General features: G+C 43.3%; 1 protein-coding gene across 10 annotated transcripts in view; it reads left to right on the top strand.

Annotated features, from left to right (window-relative positions):
• Window positions 1-16,854, top strand: part of HNRNPM (heterogeneous nuclear ribonucleoprotein M) — a 41,963-nt gene that overhangs the window by 15,133 nt on the left and 9,976 nt on the right. For 4 of the 10 annotated variants that reach the window (XM_045991895.1, XM_045991892.1, XM_045991891.1 and 1 more), the window contains exons 3-12: window positions 2,119-2,171; window positions 3,084-3,091; window positions 3,177-3,270; window positions 4,389-4,580; window positions 6,024-6,177; window positions 6,985-7,034; window positions 7,894-7,954; window positions 12,009-12,110; window positions 13,408-13,452; window positions 13,889-13,966. In XM_045991895.1, coding sequence (XP_045847851.1) covers window positions 2,119-2,171; window positions 3,084-3,091; window positions 3,177-3,270; window positions 4,389-4,580; window positions 6,024-6,177; window positions 6,985-7,034; window positions 7,894-7,954; window positions 12,009-12,110; window positions 13,408-13,452; window positions 13,889-13,966 — 837 coding nt within the window. The remainder of the gene's footprint in view (window positions 1-2,118; window positions 2,172-3,083; window positions 3,092-3,176; window positions 3,271-4,388; window positions 4,581-6,023; window positions 6,178-6,984; window positions 7,035-7,893; window positions 7,955-12,008; window positions 12,111-13,407; window positions 13,453-13,888; window positions 13,967-16,854) is intronic. The other 6 variants (XM_045991897.1, XM_045991894.1, XM_045991890.1 and 3 more) reach the window with 3 other exon arrangements.

Genomic DNA, 16,854 nt, shown 5'->3' with positions numbered 1-16,854 from the left:
AGGATGGAGGGTTTTTTAAATGTAAATTTTTTGTTTTTTACCAATCAGCTGTGCCATTTGGGGAAACACAAAAAGGGATATTTTAAGCAGAGTTTTGGTGCAGAGGATTGAAGTTGGATGTGTGCCATCACTAGAATGTTAGGTGGAAAAAGTCCCAATTTCTAAACCTAGCTTTTTGGGAAAAAAAGTTTGGTTTGGACTTGCTTGGTGTCTAGGTTGCAGTCAGTGACAGCTTTATGGACACAGACTAGAAACTTAGAAATGCAGCAGTATTTGAATTCCGACAACATAGTTACAGTTGTCTTGAGTTAGATATTGTGATGATTCATTTTTAAGGTTACTAGATGGTAGTTAACAGCTTGTAGAAAATAAATTTGAGGTCTCTTCACTGTATTGACACTATTTGGCATTTTATCAAAGTGGAGATAAGGCTGTTGGTCCTCAAATGGCTGCTGCTGTTGAAATGAATGGCTTTTTAAAAACATGGCCTCAGGAATGGCTGCACCTTTTTTGGAATCGCTTTCCTTTTATAAGAGTAAAATTTTTAAAGCCAATTTGTATGTCTGTCCCTTGGCTGTGATCATTTTCTTTTTGCCCAACTGGAGTGCATCCTCCAAAAATTAAATTATACCAGTCCTTATTTCTTCATTTCTTTGCACTGATTCTCCTTCCTGTTTTGTGCAAAGTGCTGGTTTGGTTCTGTAACAGTCCAAGAAAGGACAAGGGGAGGTGACTTTGGGCACTTGTCCTTCATGTTGTCAACTGCAGTGCAGATATATTAGTAATAAATGTGCCCTTAAAATTGTTAATTTTATTTTAAAAGTAATTTTATCTTACATTTAAACTTCCCTTGCTATTATTTTAAAATCCTCATAATTCGAATTCCTTTGAGCAAAGGAATTAGAATAGGTGCGACTTGAGGCCATTAAGAGGTTTACTTTTTACCCTTGTACTGTCAAACCAAACTTGAATACAGAATTGGAGAAGGCATTACTACCATAAAAATAATCCTTTGAGGACAGAAGCACTTTCTTGACTCTGGAGAGCCTGCTTAAGGGGTTGTTTTCTCCAAGTTAACCCTAAATTTCTGTTCTTTTGTGCCATCTTCAAGTTCAGCAGCCATTTTGGTGGTTGTCTTCTTGATGGGTTCTAACATTTGGTCATGGTGGTCATGAATGGGCAATCCAAACCTTGAGGAAAATCTGCGAAATCTTTTGAAATGCTTTATTTTCTGCCCCCCCCCCCCCCCCCCCCCGCCCCTTATGTAGTTGGGAATTATGTGAATCTTGTCTAGTTGCAAACTGAGCTCTACATTTGCATTTATCTGTGTCTTTCAATGGGGAGGTTGAGAAAGCAGGAAGAATAAAGCCTGGCTTATTAATTCACTGAAGAGAATCCAGATGCTGCTCTGGTTTATGATCAGATACTGGAACATCTTGCTCTGGCAGTTCTGGAGCTTGGTGCCGTGTGCAGGACCAGCTGCGGATTTTGTGGGGGCCCCGTGCAAAATGAAAACGGGAGACCTCTTGTTAAAATATGAAGGATTTCAAGATTAACATCAGAGGATTAAACTAAGTGTGTGGCCCTCCTAAGTGCAGGGCCATGTGCAGTCGCACGGGTTGTACTTGTGTGGCTGGCCACACCATGTGGCGCGTTTGAGCATATACACACTTGAACGTCCTTGTAGTTCGTATTTGAGCTCAGTTCAGTGGCTTTGCAGCTTGTGCGCTGCTTACCTGCTTTCACTGTGAAAGTATATTGTGTAAAATGTTTGCCTCCCTTCCCCCAAAAAAGTGAAGCACGCAGACTTCTTTCCTGTAGATTTGGATTGCCTCTAGTCATGAGTGAGTATTTCAGACAGGGAAGGTGATAGGAAATCTGTGGCAGTAGCGTGTTTGCGGTGGGAGGAAAATCAAGGACATAATTGTTAACGAGTCTCACCTACTTTTACTGCACACCTGTAATGCCTAGTTTGGTGGTTTAGAGAATATGGAGTGTTTCTGGGCTTTCTTATAAGGCAGAGGCTCCATACAAGGTTGCTGATGATTGTTCTAAATTCCCATTGTTTTCTTGGCTTTTCTCCCTTGGTTTATGTGTCGTCTGGAAACTGATTTGTAGTTGGTGAGGTAACATACGTGGAGCTCTTAATGGACGCTGAAGGAAAGTCAAGGGTAAGTGTCTGAGAGAATTTCTTCTGTGGATTTACTACTTGAAAAATGTAACTGTATGGTGGCGTGGAATCGAATGAAATCAGGAAGGCAGTGAGTGCTCACGTTACAGTAGCTATGTTTGATTTTGCCAAACATTTGAGTGGGGTGGGAGGGGATTTGCAAACGGGAGTCCCGCTTTTCCAAATGGCTGGCCAAAGAGCTTTTTGGTATTCTGTTTGGATGCCCAATTTGGATAACTGGGGACCAATAGCAGCATTGTCTCTTTGTTAACAGAGGAATTGGCTGTGTGTGAATTATGCATGGAATTTTAGCGGTGGTATATTAATGTAAAACGTGTGTTTTTGTCTAGAAAATGTTACTCTTGGTCGTTTGCTGAATTTGAAAGTTGTGTGAACCAAAGATTCCGAAAAGTTGCCTTTGTGGCAGTAAATTGTAAAACAAACATTAAAACCTGAACGTTTCAAATTGGCCTAGTTTAAAGAGAAAATAAATTATTTTGTTGTGCAATAGAATGGCTTAGAATAATCAAAGGATGAGCTTTAATTTATGGAAGGAATGGATTTAGGAGGAGTATGATAAGGAATTGATTTGAGTACAGAGAAGCAGATCTAAAGTTTGTGTGATTTCTTGGAGAACCTGAATTTAGGTCTGCTTATTACAACTTCAGTAACGATAGTGCAATGCTGGTAATGTGCAGGCAGAGGAGATAATGAGGAGTCCAGCTTTTAATGAGGAAGGCGAGGCAAGACATTCCTGTGAGCTTCCCCTTAGAAGGGTTAATTTAAAAACTAACTTTGTTACATAAATCATATTTGTAATTTATGTAACTGTCATTGATATTTACTGTGTTTTTCTTTTCTTTTTCCCCCCCCTTTCCTTGCTCTTCTGACTGGTCTCTGGCTTCCTCCAAAGGGATGTGCGTAAGTATTGTCTAGTTACTTACTGGCAATTGAGCCTCCTAAATTGTAGGACTGGTTTCACTCATCTCCTTTTGACTCTTCATAGCGTTGTTGAATTCAAGATGGAAGAAAGCATGAAAAAAGCTGCCGAAGTTCTAAACAAGCATAGTCTGAGTGGAAGACCACTGAAAGTCAAAGAAGTAAGCTCTTGAAACAATGTGGATACCATTTATAATTGTCGAGTTGTCCCTGTTTGGAATTAGGAAAAGACAGAAATATTCCTTGACTACATTTTATGGAGCAGACCAGCTTGTTGTTTTGAATGAAGAGGGTCAGTCACAGGCTGCAGTAGTCACTCCTGTAAGAACTTTGGAATAGTGGCCGAGCACATCCTGAGCAGCCGCTTACTGCCTTCCTAACGTCTCATTTGTCTGAGAGCAGCCTGCCTTGGTTTTTTTTTTCAGGGGTGCTCAGACCGAGCCCATGGGGTGTACGTATGCGTGTTAAGGGATTCTGTGCCTCCAGTTTTACCCATCCTGAACCCTGCTCTTACCTAGCCAATCTTTTTTCTTCTCTAAAGTGAATTTATCATTAATCTACTTTGATATCTAATCCAAACCAGATTATCTTTTCTCCCTTGAGGAAGAGGGAAGATTTTGTTGATGAGGGTGCTCCCTGACTTATGTTGACATCTTAAAGGAAGATGAGTATATTCAGAACTCAGGAGAGCGTGATAGGGTGTAAGGTTTCTGTGTGTTGAAGAGACACATGAAAGGGCAAAAGTTGAAGACTAGTGCCAATGCCAGAGTTTCATAAACCTGTTCAGACCTTAACACGAGTCCAACGCCTGAAAAACGTGAAGGACCGGAGTACCTCGGTGATGTAGAACTGCGTTTTCAAACTTTTGGAAAAAAATCACTGATGGGGTTATCAGAAATTACAAAATCCCATTGAAAATTAGTGAGATTCAACTATACCAAGCCTGTGAAGATCTTATTTCCGTCTGGAAGTGTTCTATGTTCTACCAACTAATTCTGTCATCAAACCACTCCCCTCCCCTGTTCTCTTTTTTTTTTTTTTTTTTTTTTTTAAGTTAAATTGAGAGCTAAATTTTACACATTGCTTTCTTCCTATTCCTTTGGCTGGAACTCTTCCTAGCCTGCTGGTTGAGTTCATTTGGATTTCTTGTTATAGATTTCGAGACATGCTTTCCAACGACCTCTCAATCTCTGGAGTTTTGGGAATATCACTTTTTGTGAGATCATGGTCTTAGTTGTCACTGGGTCAGTTAAATCTAACACTTCTGTGCTTGTTTTAGGATCCTGATGGTGAACATGCCAGGAGAGCAATGCAAAAGGTGATGGCTACGACCGGTGGGATGGGTATGGGACCAGGTGGCCCAGGAATGATTAATATCCCACCCAGTATCCTAAATAATCCTAACATCCCAAATGAGATTATCCATGCATTGCAGGCTGGAAGACTTGGAAGCACAGTATTTGTAGCAAATGTAAGTAAATGGAACTATTGTCTAAAGTAGAAAATCAGAACTCTATGAAATCATCTTGTCAATATGTCGTGAAAGTCATTCTTCTGTTTGAGAGGAAAAAATTTTAAAAAGAGGGTTATGCTTGGGATGCTTGGGGGGCTTGGTTAGGCATCTGACTTTGGATTTCTGCTCAGGTCATGATCTCTCAGGGCCTTGGGATTGAGCTCTGCGTTGGGCTCCTTTCTTAGTGGGGAGTCTGCTTCTTTCTTTCTCTCTCTTTGTCTCGCTCACTGTGCTCTCCCTCCCCCAACTCTCATAAATAAATAAATAAAATCTTAAGGAAAAAGGGTTATGTTCTCTTCTTGATCTGTTAAAAAATTAATTTTGAGGTTGGACTTTGTCCGATAGTGACCACTGCCGTGATAAGTCACAGGCCTGACCGTGGTCCTTTTGGGGCCATGTTTACTGAATTTGCTGGTTACAGAAGTGGATTTATTTAGGTGCCAGTCAAAAAAGTATATGAGCAAGGCTGACATTTCCCTCCCTCTTGTGTCTGGGGTGAAAGGTATACCCTTGCCATTTGCAAGGGGAACTACTGTTAAAGGAAAGTGAGTTGGGGAGGATGATGGTAAACCAAGAAAAAAAAATTTGTTTTTAGGGGTGCCTTGGGTGGCTCAGTAGTTAAGCCTCTGCCTTTTGCTCAGGTCGTGCGTGATCCTAGGTTCCTGGGATCGAGTCCCGCTTTGGGCTCTCTACTCAGCAGGAAGCCTGTTTCTCCCTATCACTCCCCCTGCTTATATTCCCCTCTTGCTCGTTCTCTCTGTCAAATAAAGTCTTAAAAAAATTTTAAAAAAAGTTGTTTTTTAATGTTTCACGAAGTAAGCATTAATTTGAAAGGTATGAGGTGAGTTGATCTGTTCTTTTAGAGAAAAGAGACAGTAAATAGCAGTTAAGACCTGGCTTCATAATCCTGTCCAAGAAATTGTACTGTAGGTGGTAAGTTTTTGTGCCGTTTTATTTATTTGTTTAGATTTTATTTGTTCAGGAGAGCACGATTTCTTGGGGGGGGGGCGCAGAAGGACAGGGAGAAGCAGGCTCCCTACTGAGCGGAGAGCCTGATGTGAGGCTCGATTCCAGGATCCTGAGATACGACCTGGGCGGAAGGCAGTTGCTTAACTGACTGAGGCACAGAGTCGCCCCTATTTATTTATTTTTATTTATTTATTATATATTACTATTATTACTTTTATTAAGTTCACTCTACACCCAGCATGAGGCTTGAATTCATGCCTCCCAAGATTAAGAGCTACATGCTCTGTTGGCCGAGCCTGTGCCCAGTGTAATAAAAATAACGTGTTATTTTGAGATGTTTGTTTCCAACCAAAGCATATTGTGCTTATACAGTGAAAATGTTTTTTCTAAAGATGTTTGCATTGAGGATTTTCTCTCCTTTCTCTTGATCAGCTGGATTATAAAGTTGGCTGGAAGAAACTGAAGGAAGTATTTAGTATGGCTGGTGTGGTGGTCCGAGCAGACATTCTTGAAGATAAAGATGGAAAGAGTCGTGGAATAGGCACTGTTACTTTTGAACAGTCCATTGAAGCTGTGCAGGCTATATGTATCCTTTCTTGGGTGAACAATTTGGCCTAAATGTTGTATTAACAATATAGGTTTTTTTAGGGGAAGTGGTAACTTTATGTATTAATATTTCCTAAGTGGCTGGAGGGAATGCCTTACTGTGGAGTTTAAAAGTTGTTGTGATGGAATTCATTCAGTCCATACTGCATAGGGAGAAGAGAGGCACACGTTCATGAGTGATCTTTTCCAATGTTCTTTTTTTAGAGAAGTTTGGTTTGAAGGGAGATGTCTATAAAGAATGTGCCTCTGGAGAGAAATTCCATTGTTATTTCATGTATAAGTCCTAGGCCCTATTTCTCCAATGAGTTGACCTCATTCTAGAAGCAGCATTTCTCTCTGACTCTAGAGTTTTATCTTTGTAGTTACAGCGGAAAATGTCACACATGAACACAGTCACTAAACTCAGATAAGGCTGTTCCTGTGTATCTTACCCAGAAAACATGGTAGTTCAAGAAAGGGTGGGGTACCTGTCCCAGTGGACTCCTCCAGAAAACTCATGCCGGTACTGAAGAGGATGGCTTGGTGAGAAGTTCAGGTTATGCGAACGAAGCTCTGCACCTGAGGCATAAGCCGATACTTACTCCCCTGCCCAGCCCTGAGTTCCTTTTATTGTTGCATTTATGCTTATTGTAGATAACAGGTATTTTATAAGTATAATGAAAAACCAAAACTCAAAAGTTCACTGTTTAGAGGGGCTGTTAGCAGTTGGGGTATTTTTCCTTCTGTATTTCTCTCTTGCTGCGCGTGTTTTTAGAATTGTGAGAAATAACCTTAATTGTAATATCAGCTATGTTTAATGGTCAACTGCTATTTGATAGACCAATGCACGTGAAAATGGTAAGTTAATAGGGTCTCTTCCTGCACAACATATTCAAATAAGTCTAGCAAAAATATGAGATGACTTAGAGTGTACACAGGCCTTCTGCGGTGGTTATGGATCAGTGTGCACTAAATAGGGCGCACAGTATAATGAGCAAATTCATGAGCACTTTTTGCTCGCCTGTGCAGCTCTTGGGATGTTTATCCTTTGTGCGCTTGCCTCTTTTTGGCATGGGCAGGTGGCCAGTTGAGTGTCCTGCTTTAAGCAAGTGATCGGTTTCAAAGGACGGTTTTGTACGTCGACTTCTACTTCTAGTATTGCATTAGAGCGTTGAGCCAGTGTTGTGTGTGTTGTGACCGTACTCAGTCTAATCCAGACAGCCTTTGGGCTGCCTTTGAAGCACTTCAGTGATCACCTTTAGCCCTGCCGTGGCTGTGCCGTGGGACATAATGAATTCATACAAGCATGACTGGAACATGCTGAGGACTGTCTAGGTAGGGCTCAAATTCACAAAGAAAAAAGGAACTGTAAAGAGGTATTGTAGTTACCTTAAACATCAGTTTGGTTTTTTGAGTAGATAATTGCTTTATATGACCCAAAAGCATGAAAGGGATACAGTGCGAGAGTCTTGCCCTTGCTTTGTACCCAGTTCCCATTCATTCCCCATAGAAACAGGGATGTATATTTTTATCCTTCCCTCCTCTACACAAAAGGTATTTCTCTCTCAATTTTTTTTTTAAGACTTACATGTTGTTCCATGGCATAGGTGGATCGTAATTTTCTAGCTGTTTCTCTGTTGTTGGGAGTTGTTTCCATCTTTTGCTCTTGCAGAGCTGTGCTTCAAGGAATACTAAGATTTATTACCTTTCTTTTCAGGATGAGAGGGCCTTACCAAAGGGAGATTTTTTCCCTCCTGAGCGTCCACAGCAACTTCCCCGTAAGTAGTCTCAGTATGGCTTAGGTTTTGAATTTGATTAGTATCAGCCAGAAAGGTCCCTTTCTGCTGAGTGGCTCAGTAGGTTAAGCGTCTGCCTTCAGCTCAGGTCCAGGAGGAACCCTGCATCAGGCTCCCTGCTCAGAGGGGGAGCCTGCTTCTTCTCCCTACTTGTGCTGTCTCTTGCTATCTCAAATAAATAAAATTAAAAACAAACAAACACCAAATCCAGAAAATTACATTTACCCTCAAGCTTGTGCAGTGTTACTCTGTAGTTCTCTTGATGATTCTTGAGGGAAAGCTTCAAAAAGGGTTTGGTTTTTGTTTTTCTATAGATTTCTCAGGATAGAAAATGAGCAGAGTCACGGCTTAGGAAAGGTTGTTAGGATTACTTTGTGGTAAGGCAGATTACATCCTAGAGGGTATAGTTGGGCGTTTTTAAAGTGTTCTGTGGAAGGAAGGACCAGGAACTGCAAAGGAAATTAAAACCAAATTGCACTTGGGTTCAGAAGAGATTGGTTATACTTTATGGCCCAATAGTGCCTTTCTTAGGTATACGCCAGAGACCCAAAAACTGTGGCCCCAGAGAGCCTGACATACTGGTGTTCCTAGCAGCGTGATTGCAGTTGGTCAGTGAGAAAGTGGTAAACTTACAGAACGGGGTGTTAGTCCTACAGAGGAATGAAGTACTAGGGACTGCCCCAGCGTGGCTGGACATGGACCCCATCTGCAGGAAATCCTCAGAATGGGTGAATCCTGGACAGAAAGTAGGTTAGTGGTGCCTGGGGAGAAGGGTAACTGGAGACTTGTTTTCGAGGCGATGACAGGGTTTCGGAATGAGGTGGTGGCGATAGTTGTGTGCAACTCCAAGTAAACGAGACCCTGTCGGCCACACGCTTCGGATGCATCTCACGCTATGGGAAGTATAGCAGTCCAGGTTTTTATACAGGGTCACTTGAAACATGCAGGTGAAAATCCCTGTGGAAGACTAGGTGACTGGTCACCTCACAGATGGAGATGGTGCGTGTTGGTGAAGCCCTAGGCACATTTTCTGGCAAGCCCACAGGGCTGAGTGAAACCCGAGCATAGGCACGCGGCGAGAGTGAGTGCTTCTAGCAGCGGGAGTGCGGGGGACTCGGGATGAAGCCTGGCGGGTAAGTGGCAGGCGAGGAGGGCTTGCTTATGCTGTATTGGGAGAACTTCTTCCAGGTGGCGCATTTGGGGTGGGTCTGTTTGGGGGCCAGGGACTGTTTCTGGTCTGGAGAGGGACTCAAGCCTAAGGCCCAGATCAGATAGAATTGAATGGGAGCCTAGACTAGAACACTAACAAGAATCCCTTTGTGGGCCGGGGGGCGCCTGCGTGGCTCAGTGTGTTGAGCCTCTGCCTTTGGGTCAGGCTTGGGGTCCTGGGATCGAGCCCCACATTGGGCTCTCTGCTCGGCGGGGAGCCTGCTTCCCCCTCTCTCTGCCTGCCTGTCTCCTTGTGACCTCTCTCTTTCTCTGTCAAATTACATCCTAAAAAAATAAAAAACAAAAAACGAGTGCCTTTGTAGTTTAACGTTATGGAAGTATAATGGAGGTGGGTTTTGAGGGGATGTCAGTGGCTTCAAGAGTAGAAGGTGGCTTCTCTGTTGAAAATGAACATTTTTTAGAGAAGGACCACATTTCTTTGTCCTAATCAGCTTGGCCAGTTGGCAGTGATCACCCAAGGATCAGAGCGATGGTTCTTGTTGACTTTGAGGGCTATTTGGGAGCCTGGGCTGGCACACCCTGGGCCCCAGGGAGCCTATTATCCGTGACTTTTGGTCTCCTAGCACATTTCAGAGACTGCTTTGGGGAGTAAGTAACCTCGGTGATCTCTGATCCCTTGCTGCTGTTTCTATGCATTTGAAAAACAGAGCTGTTAAATAGATTTTCTGGGAACTGGTATTAGGATTTTGTGTTGTTTTTTTTTTCAGAGAGAGAGATCACAAGTAGGCAGAGAGGCAGGCAGAGAGAGAGGAGGAAGCAGGCTCCCTGCGGAGCAGAGAGCCCGACGTGGGGCGCGATCCCAGGACCCTGAGATCATGACCTGAGCTGAAGGCAGCGGCTTAATCCACTGAGCCACCCAGGCACCCCTGGTTTTGTTTTTTTAAATGAACTTGGTTTCCATTTTAAAATATCTCACCCTGTAGTTTTTTTTTTTTTTTAAGATTTTTTATTTATTTGACAGATCACAAGTAGGCAGAGAGGGAAGCAGGTTCCCCACTGAGCAGAGAGCCCGATGTGGGGCTCGATCCCAGGACGCTAAGATCATGACCTGAGCCGAAGGCAGAGGCTCAAACCACTGAGCCACCCAGGCGCCCCTCACCCTGTAGTGTTTTAAGCCTTTGACCAAGGTCACTCAGAGTGGTGCAGGTGTCTTACACTCTCAGGTTTTGTTGGCTGTTTAGAGACTGGTCTGTATTCTCCCTTGCTGGCTTGTTTGTGGAATGTGGAGTTGAGGGTAGGCTGGGTATTGAGCCACAGGTTAGGAAACTTTCTGGGCAGAAGAGAACACTAGCTTCACTCTTAAGAAAACGGCCCATGGCCCACGGGGTGCCTGGGTGGCTCAGTGGGTTAAGCCTCTGCCTGGGATGATCCTGGGATCAAGCCCCACATCCAGCTCTCTGCTCAGCAGGGAACCTGCTTCCCCCTCTCTCTGCCTGCCTCTCTGCCTACTTGCGATCTCTCTCTCTCTCTGTGTCAAATAAATAAATGAAATCTTTAAAAAAAAAAAAAAAAAAACAGCCCACAGTGGAGTCAGAGAATAATATATGACCAGTACGTTAATTGGCTGGCATATAGCATTGTTTTTTCTGGGGAAAGTCCTTCTGGCTCCAGGTTGGGAGGTGGAGATGGGACATATTTGTGCTGCTGGCCACCCGATGCCCTTAATTGCCTTTTTAATTTTATTTATTTATTTATTTTTTAAGAGGAAATCACAAGTAGGCAGAAGCAGGCAGAGAGGCAGGCAGATAGAGAGGGAGAAGCAGGCTCCCTGCTGAGCAGAGAGCCTGATGTGGGGCTCGATCCCAGGACCCTGGGATCATGACCTGAGCCGAAGGCAGAGGCTTAACCCACTGAGCCACCCAAGTGCCCCTTTATTTTATTTTATTTTATTTTATTTTTTTTTAAGATTTTATTTATTTATTTGATAGAAATCACGAGAGAGGCAGGCAGAGAGAGAGGAAGGGAAGCAGGCTCTCCGCTGAGCAGAGAGCCCGATGCGGGACTCGATCCCAGGACCCTGAGATCATGACTTGAGCTGAAGGCAGCGGCTTAACCCACTGAGCCACCCAGGCGCCCCCCTTAATTTTATTTTTAAAAGATTTATTTATTTGTTTGCCAGAGTGAGAGAGCATGAGCACACGCAGGGGGAGAAGCAGGCTCCTTGCTGGGCAAGGAGCCTGATAGAGGACTTGATCCTACCCGGAGCCAAAGGCAGATGCTTAACAGACTGAGCCATTTAGGCAGCGCTTTAATAGCCTTTTTTTTTTTTTTTTTTTTAAGATTTTATTTATTTGACGGAGAGAGATCACAAGTAGGCAGAGAGGCAGGCAGAGAGAGTGAGAGGGAAGCAGGCTCCCTGCTGAGCAGAGAGCCCGATGCGGGATTTGATCCCAGGACCTTGAGATCATGACCTGAGCCGAAGGCAGTGGCTTAAACCACTGAGCCACCCAGGCGCCCCTTTAATAGCCTTTTTTAATCAAGCATTTCTCATTTCGAGATTTAGGGAAACAAATAAGTATACGTGATTCTTACATTTGAGTTGTTCATTATTCTCTGTAATTTTCAAGTAACTGATTTTCATTTGTCCTTGTTTTATACATACCACAAACTCCAGTCTGCATATGAGAAATTCTGTCTTGGAAAGGGTAGCTCCCAAATATGAATTAGGTTCTGGGTTTGCTTGTGGAGGTGGGAGGATGGGAATGGAGTGTGACATTTACAACACAGTAAACAAAGACTTTTTCCCTTGGAAGGTTACAGTTTTCTAAGTGGACTCTACACTTACAACTTTCTCTTTTCTTTTCAGATGGACTTGGTGGTATTGGCATGGGGTTAGGCCCAGGAGGACAGCCTATTGATGCCAATCACCTGAATAAAGGCATCGGCATGGGAAACATAGGACCCGCAGGTGAGAACGGCAGTGTGCTTTGGAGGTGTCTGGGCAAGTTAGTTAACTCAAGTGAACTGTTGGGATAATTGGACATCGAGTACTTCAAATGGAATAAAGATTTCATTGGGGCAGAACTCCCTCCTTACTTATCTGATTCATTTTGATAAAAGCAGTATTTTGTACTTTTAATTAATTGAATCCTTTTTTCTAAAGTTATTTATACGTTGCATTTTAGCCTTTCATGACCTTCCGAGCGGAGGTAGTTAAGCTGTTTGATAAGAGGAGACAAGCCAGAGAGTTGGTCTTGCTCAAGGTCACACCATCAGTTAGTGACAGAGACTATAGGTCTCTGACCATGGGACCACAGCACTGCCAGTGTGTTATGTTACTCAGACACCCCTCGGGCTCTTGCCTGGTGTGGATACAGCTTCTAGACTATGGTAGGGGCATTGATGGATATAAAAAGGCGTGTAGGGCCTCATTCATTACAAGACAGCATCGCTGTCACAGGCGGCAGAGGCATGGTGTTCAGTGTTGTCTTTGTTCAAGAAGGTGAGCAATAATCGGTGAATAAAAGCTCTGTGAGAATAGGCTTTAAAGTCTGTTTAGCATTTTCGTTCTGTGCAATGAGGCATTTATATACTATTAAGAATTACTTCATTTTTATGACCACAGACTTAGGTTCTCTTGAAATCCTTTGAGTTGCAGGATGGATGTCCCTTCACCCTGCTGCTGTTAGTTCTGCATATCCCTTGTCTCCCTCCCAGGTTAAACTCTGGGCTTACCTCAGCACCCTGGACCATCATCTCGCGTGGCCCTATGAGTGTCCTGCCCCTACCCCCTCCCCCTCCCCCTGACTAATGCCTAAGAAGAAAGGGACGGTGGGGAGGGAAGCCTCAGTGTCTTTAGGAACTGCTTTTTATTTATGGAATTTTATCTTTCAAAAGAGATTTTTAAACTTACGTTCCCTAAAATAAACTTCTCAAAAAGTGAGTGTTCAGTTTGTGATTATCTATCATGTTTAAAGTGGTCTGACTTGGTTATTTATTAAAACTGTATGTGGGCCCTAAAGAATTTTGAGACATGTGGTGATTATTTTGTTAGTCTTTCATTAAAGACATAGTTTCTTGGAACGTGATAGTTTGACAGGTGAGATGGTAGGCCCCCTTCCGTCCCCTTTTCCTTGACAATTAAAATATATTCATAACCAGGGTAATTTTTGTTCATTTGCTGATTTGGAATTTCTTGTGCTTTTTAAGTTCAAACGTTACTGCTTTGACATAATTTTAGTTTGCATTGACTTTTTCTTTTTAAGGAATGGGAATGGAAGGCATAGGATTTGGAATAAATAAAATGGGAGGTAAGAGATTTAAAATCAAGTACAAATGTAATCACTTTTAGGTATGGTTTTCTCTCACCTTTCTCTTTTCCCTTAGCCTTGCATGAATTCTTTGTTTTCCAAAATGTCTGAGCCTAGAAATACCCATCAGTCTTTACAGCGGGTATCTTGGCTTTTGGTTCTAGCTTTCTCACTAACTAGCTCTGTGACCTTGGGCAAATCACTCCATCTCTCTGGGCCTCTCTTTGCTTGTCTGTTAAAGGGGTTGGATCAGCTTAGCTTTTTGATGGCGATTTTTAGGCAAGGGACTAGCATTTTTTCCCAAAAGCCCTTAAACTTGGTAAGGAAATTCCTGGCAGGAAATGCTCAGGGTGAAACTTGTGAAAACATCTTTCTTCTCCTAATGAGTGTAAGTGGTGTCATTGGAATGGTACTCAGATGGGAATGTCTCTTGCAGGCATGGAGGGACCTTTTGGTGGTGGTATGGAAAACATGGGTCGATTTGGATCAGGGATGAACATGGGCAGAATAAATGGTAAGTGTCATGCTTCCTTCCTGCTTCCACCTGCCCCTGTTGGCTGTTGGCTCTTGGGTGTCCTTGAGGCAGCACACTCATTTTTAATGAATAAATTGCCCCTTCCACTTTTCTGTTGAATTAGATGTCTCTGAATTGCCTTAAGTGTTACTAAAATCACAAGTTTGTATTTCAGAAGCCAGACTTCTAGTAGGTAAGTGTTAATCCCCTTAGTCACTAAACTGTGTGTCCTGTGTTCGAAACCGCCCCGATAATTACCCAGTAAAATAGTAAAGCTTTTTTCTTGTCTCCAGCACTAGAAAGCATCTTGTAGCTACCTGTGGTTATGTTTTACTCACTTTAAAATTGTCTTCAGGTGTAACGGAGTCGTTTTAGTTTCTTCGGGGTTTTTGAGCAAATTCCTGTCTTTCCCAGAGTGCTGGATGGCATCAGCTCTGGATTGTCTGCTCTGTTAACTCTGAGTCGTGAGCAGAGACATTGATTTAATTTAGCAGTTACATAGTGCACATTTTGGTGTACTGTCCCTCACATCTAACAGAGCTTTCGACTTAGAAATATATTATTGTAGTAATGGTGTTTCATTTAGTCCTTGCAAGAACCACATGATTTGTAGGTACTTGTATCACCATTTCATCAGAAACTGAGGCCCAGAGAGTGACTTGCCTAAGGTCACATGGCTAGTAATAATGGGATTTATGTGGATCCCGGCTCTCTGGCTCCAGAGCCTGGCTCTTAGTCACACTGTGATCCTACCTTGTCACGACTGCCTCCAGCATGGGCGTCAGCCCCTTCTCAGTGGGGCTGTAGAGTGTGCTTTGAGAAACCCTGCACACTGTGTTTCTGAATCTTGTGGGGTTTAGTTGACTCTTTGACCACCCCCCCCCAACCTGTGGGGATGTTGCTTCCCTTAAACTTCCCTGGGATGGAAAGTCCTTAAAGTTTTGCATTTAAATGTTTCTTTGCTGACCTGCAGTATCCTTTAATGTGAAGACAGCAAGAGAGCATCTGCCCTAGGATAGACTGTAACTGTCAGACTAGAAAGAAAGAAAATTCTGATGATTAAACTGCCCTTCATGGGTTTGCCTGGTTCTAGGTGATATAAAAAGAAGTAGGGAAGTCCTCACCGTTAGGAATGGAGGACAAAGGTCTGCATTTCCAGTGTACTTTCAGGCTAGCCTGTAGCTCATAGTGTGTGTACAGGGATTCTAATAAAAAGTGAGAGTTGGAGTTGTCTGGCTTGGTAAAGTGTTTACTCAAAACAGATGAGTCATTAGGAGATGGGGTCATTGCTCTGAGGAGTGGAGTGATGCGATTTAGATGTGGATGGGGGTGGGGTGGGGCTGTGCTGAGCCCTGTGGGCAAACTCCCCCATAACCTGGCATGTGGGACAGTCACAGTTCTCCACTTGGTGATCAAAGGTTCAAAGAGCTGATTCTCTTGGAGAGCCACACTGAGAGGATGTGTTTTGATGCCTTGTTCTTAGATGTTCTCAGATACAGGTACTCTGAGTCCTTCCTCATTACCCTCTGCAGTTGACAGCAGGGGCTTCTGCTTGAGCTGTGTGTTCTGAGCTTCAGTCAACTTTATCAGAGGAAGAATTGATAAAGATGTTTTGGATTTAATTTAATGTTTAGTTGGTGACCAAAACGTATCTACCAGGGTGGTAGGTGTTGACATCAGACTAATTAGAAATCATTCTCAGGGCCAATCAGCAGTACAGGTCAAGTCCTGATAGAGTGGATGTTAAAAATTACAAATTAAAAAATACCGAACGCCAGACAGTAATATGACCAATATTTGACTAGGAGAACTCTCTTTCTGGGTAGTTCATTGGACCTCACAGAGGGTTCCCTGAACTGTAGAGCCTGTTAACAGTTGGGAAGATGAGTTCTGTTTAGTTTTCTTTCTGTTTGGGAAGATGAGTTCTGAGGCCTTTGCTGACAAATTAGTACCTACATGTGACTTCCTTATCTCAAGGGGACAGAGTGCTGCCTCCTTTATGGTAAGGAGTTAAAGGAGTACAGCAGAGCATTGTCCATTAGAGTGCCACTCTGGGATTTCCCTTCTGCGGACCGACCACATGCAAGCTTGTGCAAGATGGTTACATTTTCGGCAGATGGCATGGCACCAACCTACGAGGTTCAGTTGGGTCAGTTCAGACTATGAACAGAAAGTTCACCATTGCAAGTGCACCATTGTTTTTTTGTTTTGTTTTTTTTTACGATTTTTACTTTTATTATTAGAGTGAGCATGAATGGTGGAGTGCAGAGGCAGACAGGGAGAAACAGACTCCCTGATGAGCAGGGAGCCTGACGTAGGGCTTGATTCCAGGACCCCAAGATCATGATCTGAGCCGAAGGCAGACGCTTAAGAGACTGAGCCATCCAGGTGCCCCTCTGCTGCGTAATTCATAATGGCTAGCCTGCTTCCACCCCATTGGTAGACGTGTTCACTTTGAAAGTGTAGGGACCGGAGCTGCATGTAACCATTTTTGGTAGTTGTGCAATAAAAGGGGGTCATTATATAGCACTTGTTTACCAGATTTCTAAGGAGCAACAGTAATTAACTAGATTTTTCAAGGACCTCTCTGTGGGAGGGAGACACAGTAAGATACACATCTTGTCTTGATCGAGAGGAAAGAAGTAGCCAGTGATGGGATCATCGAAGGCTTTCTCCAGCAGGTGACAGCTGTAGTAAGGCTTTCCCCACAGAAGCTAAAAGACCTTTTTATTTATTTATTTACTTACTTATTTTAAAGATTTTATTTGTTTGACAGAGAGAGAGAGCACATGCAGGGGGAGCAGCAGGCAGAGGAGAGGGAGAGGCAGAAGCAGGCTCCCTGCTTGGTGGGGAGCCCAGGACCCTGGGATCGTGACCTGAGTGGAAGG

The sequence above is a fragment of the Meles meles genome, chromosome 20, assembly GCF_922984935.1.
Source record: "Meles meles chromosome 20, mMelMel3.1 paternal haplotype, whole genome shotgun sequence".
NCBI lineage: Eukaryota > Metazoa > Chordata > Mammalia > Carnivora > Mustelidae > Meles > Meles meles.
Note: the sequence above shows the minus strand (reverse complement) of the source record. Positions and strands in the feature narration are given on the sequence as shown.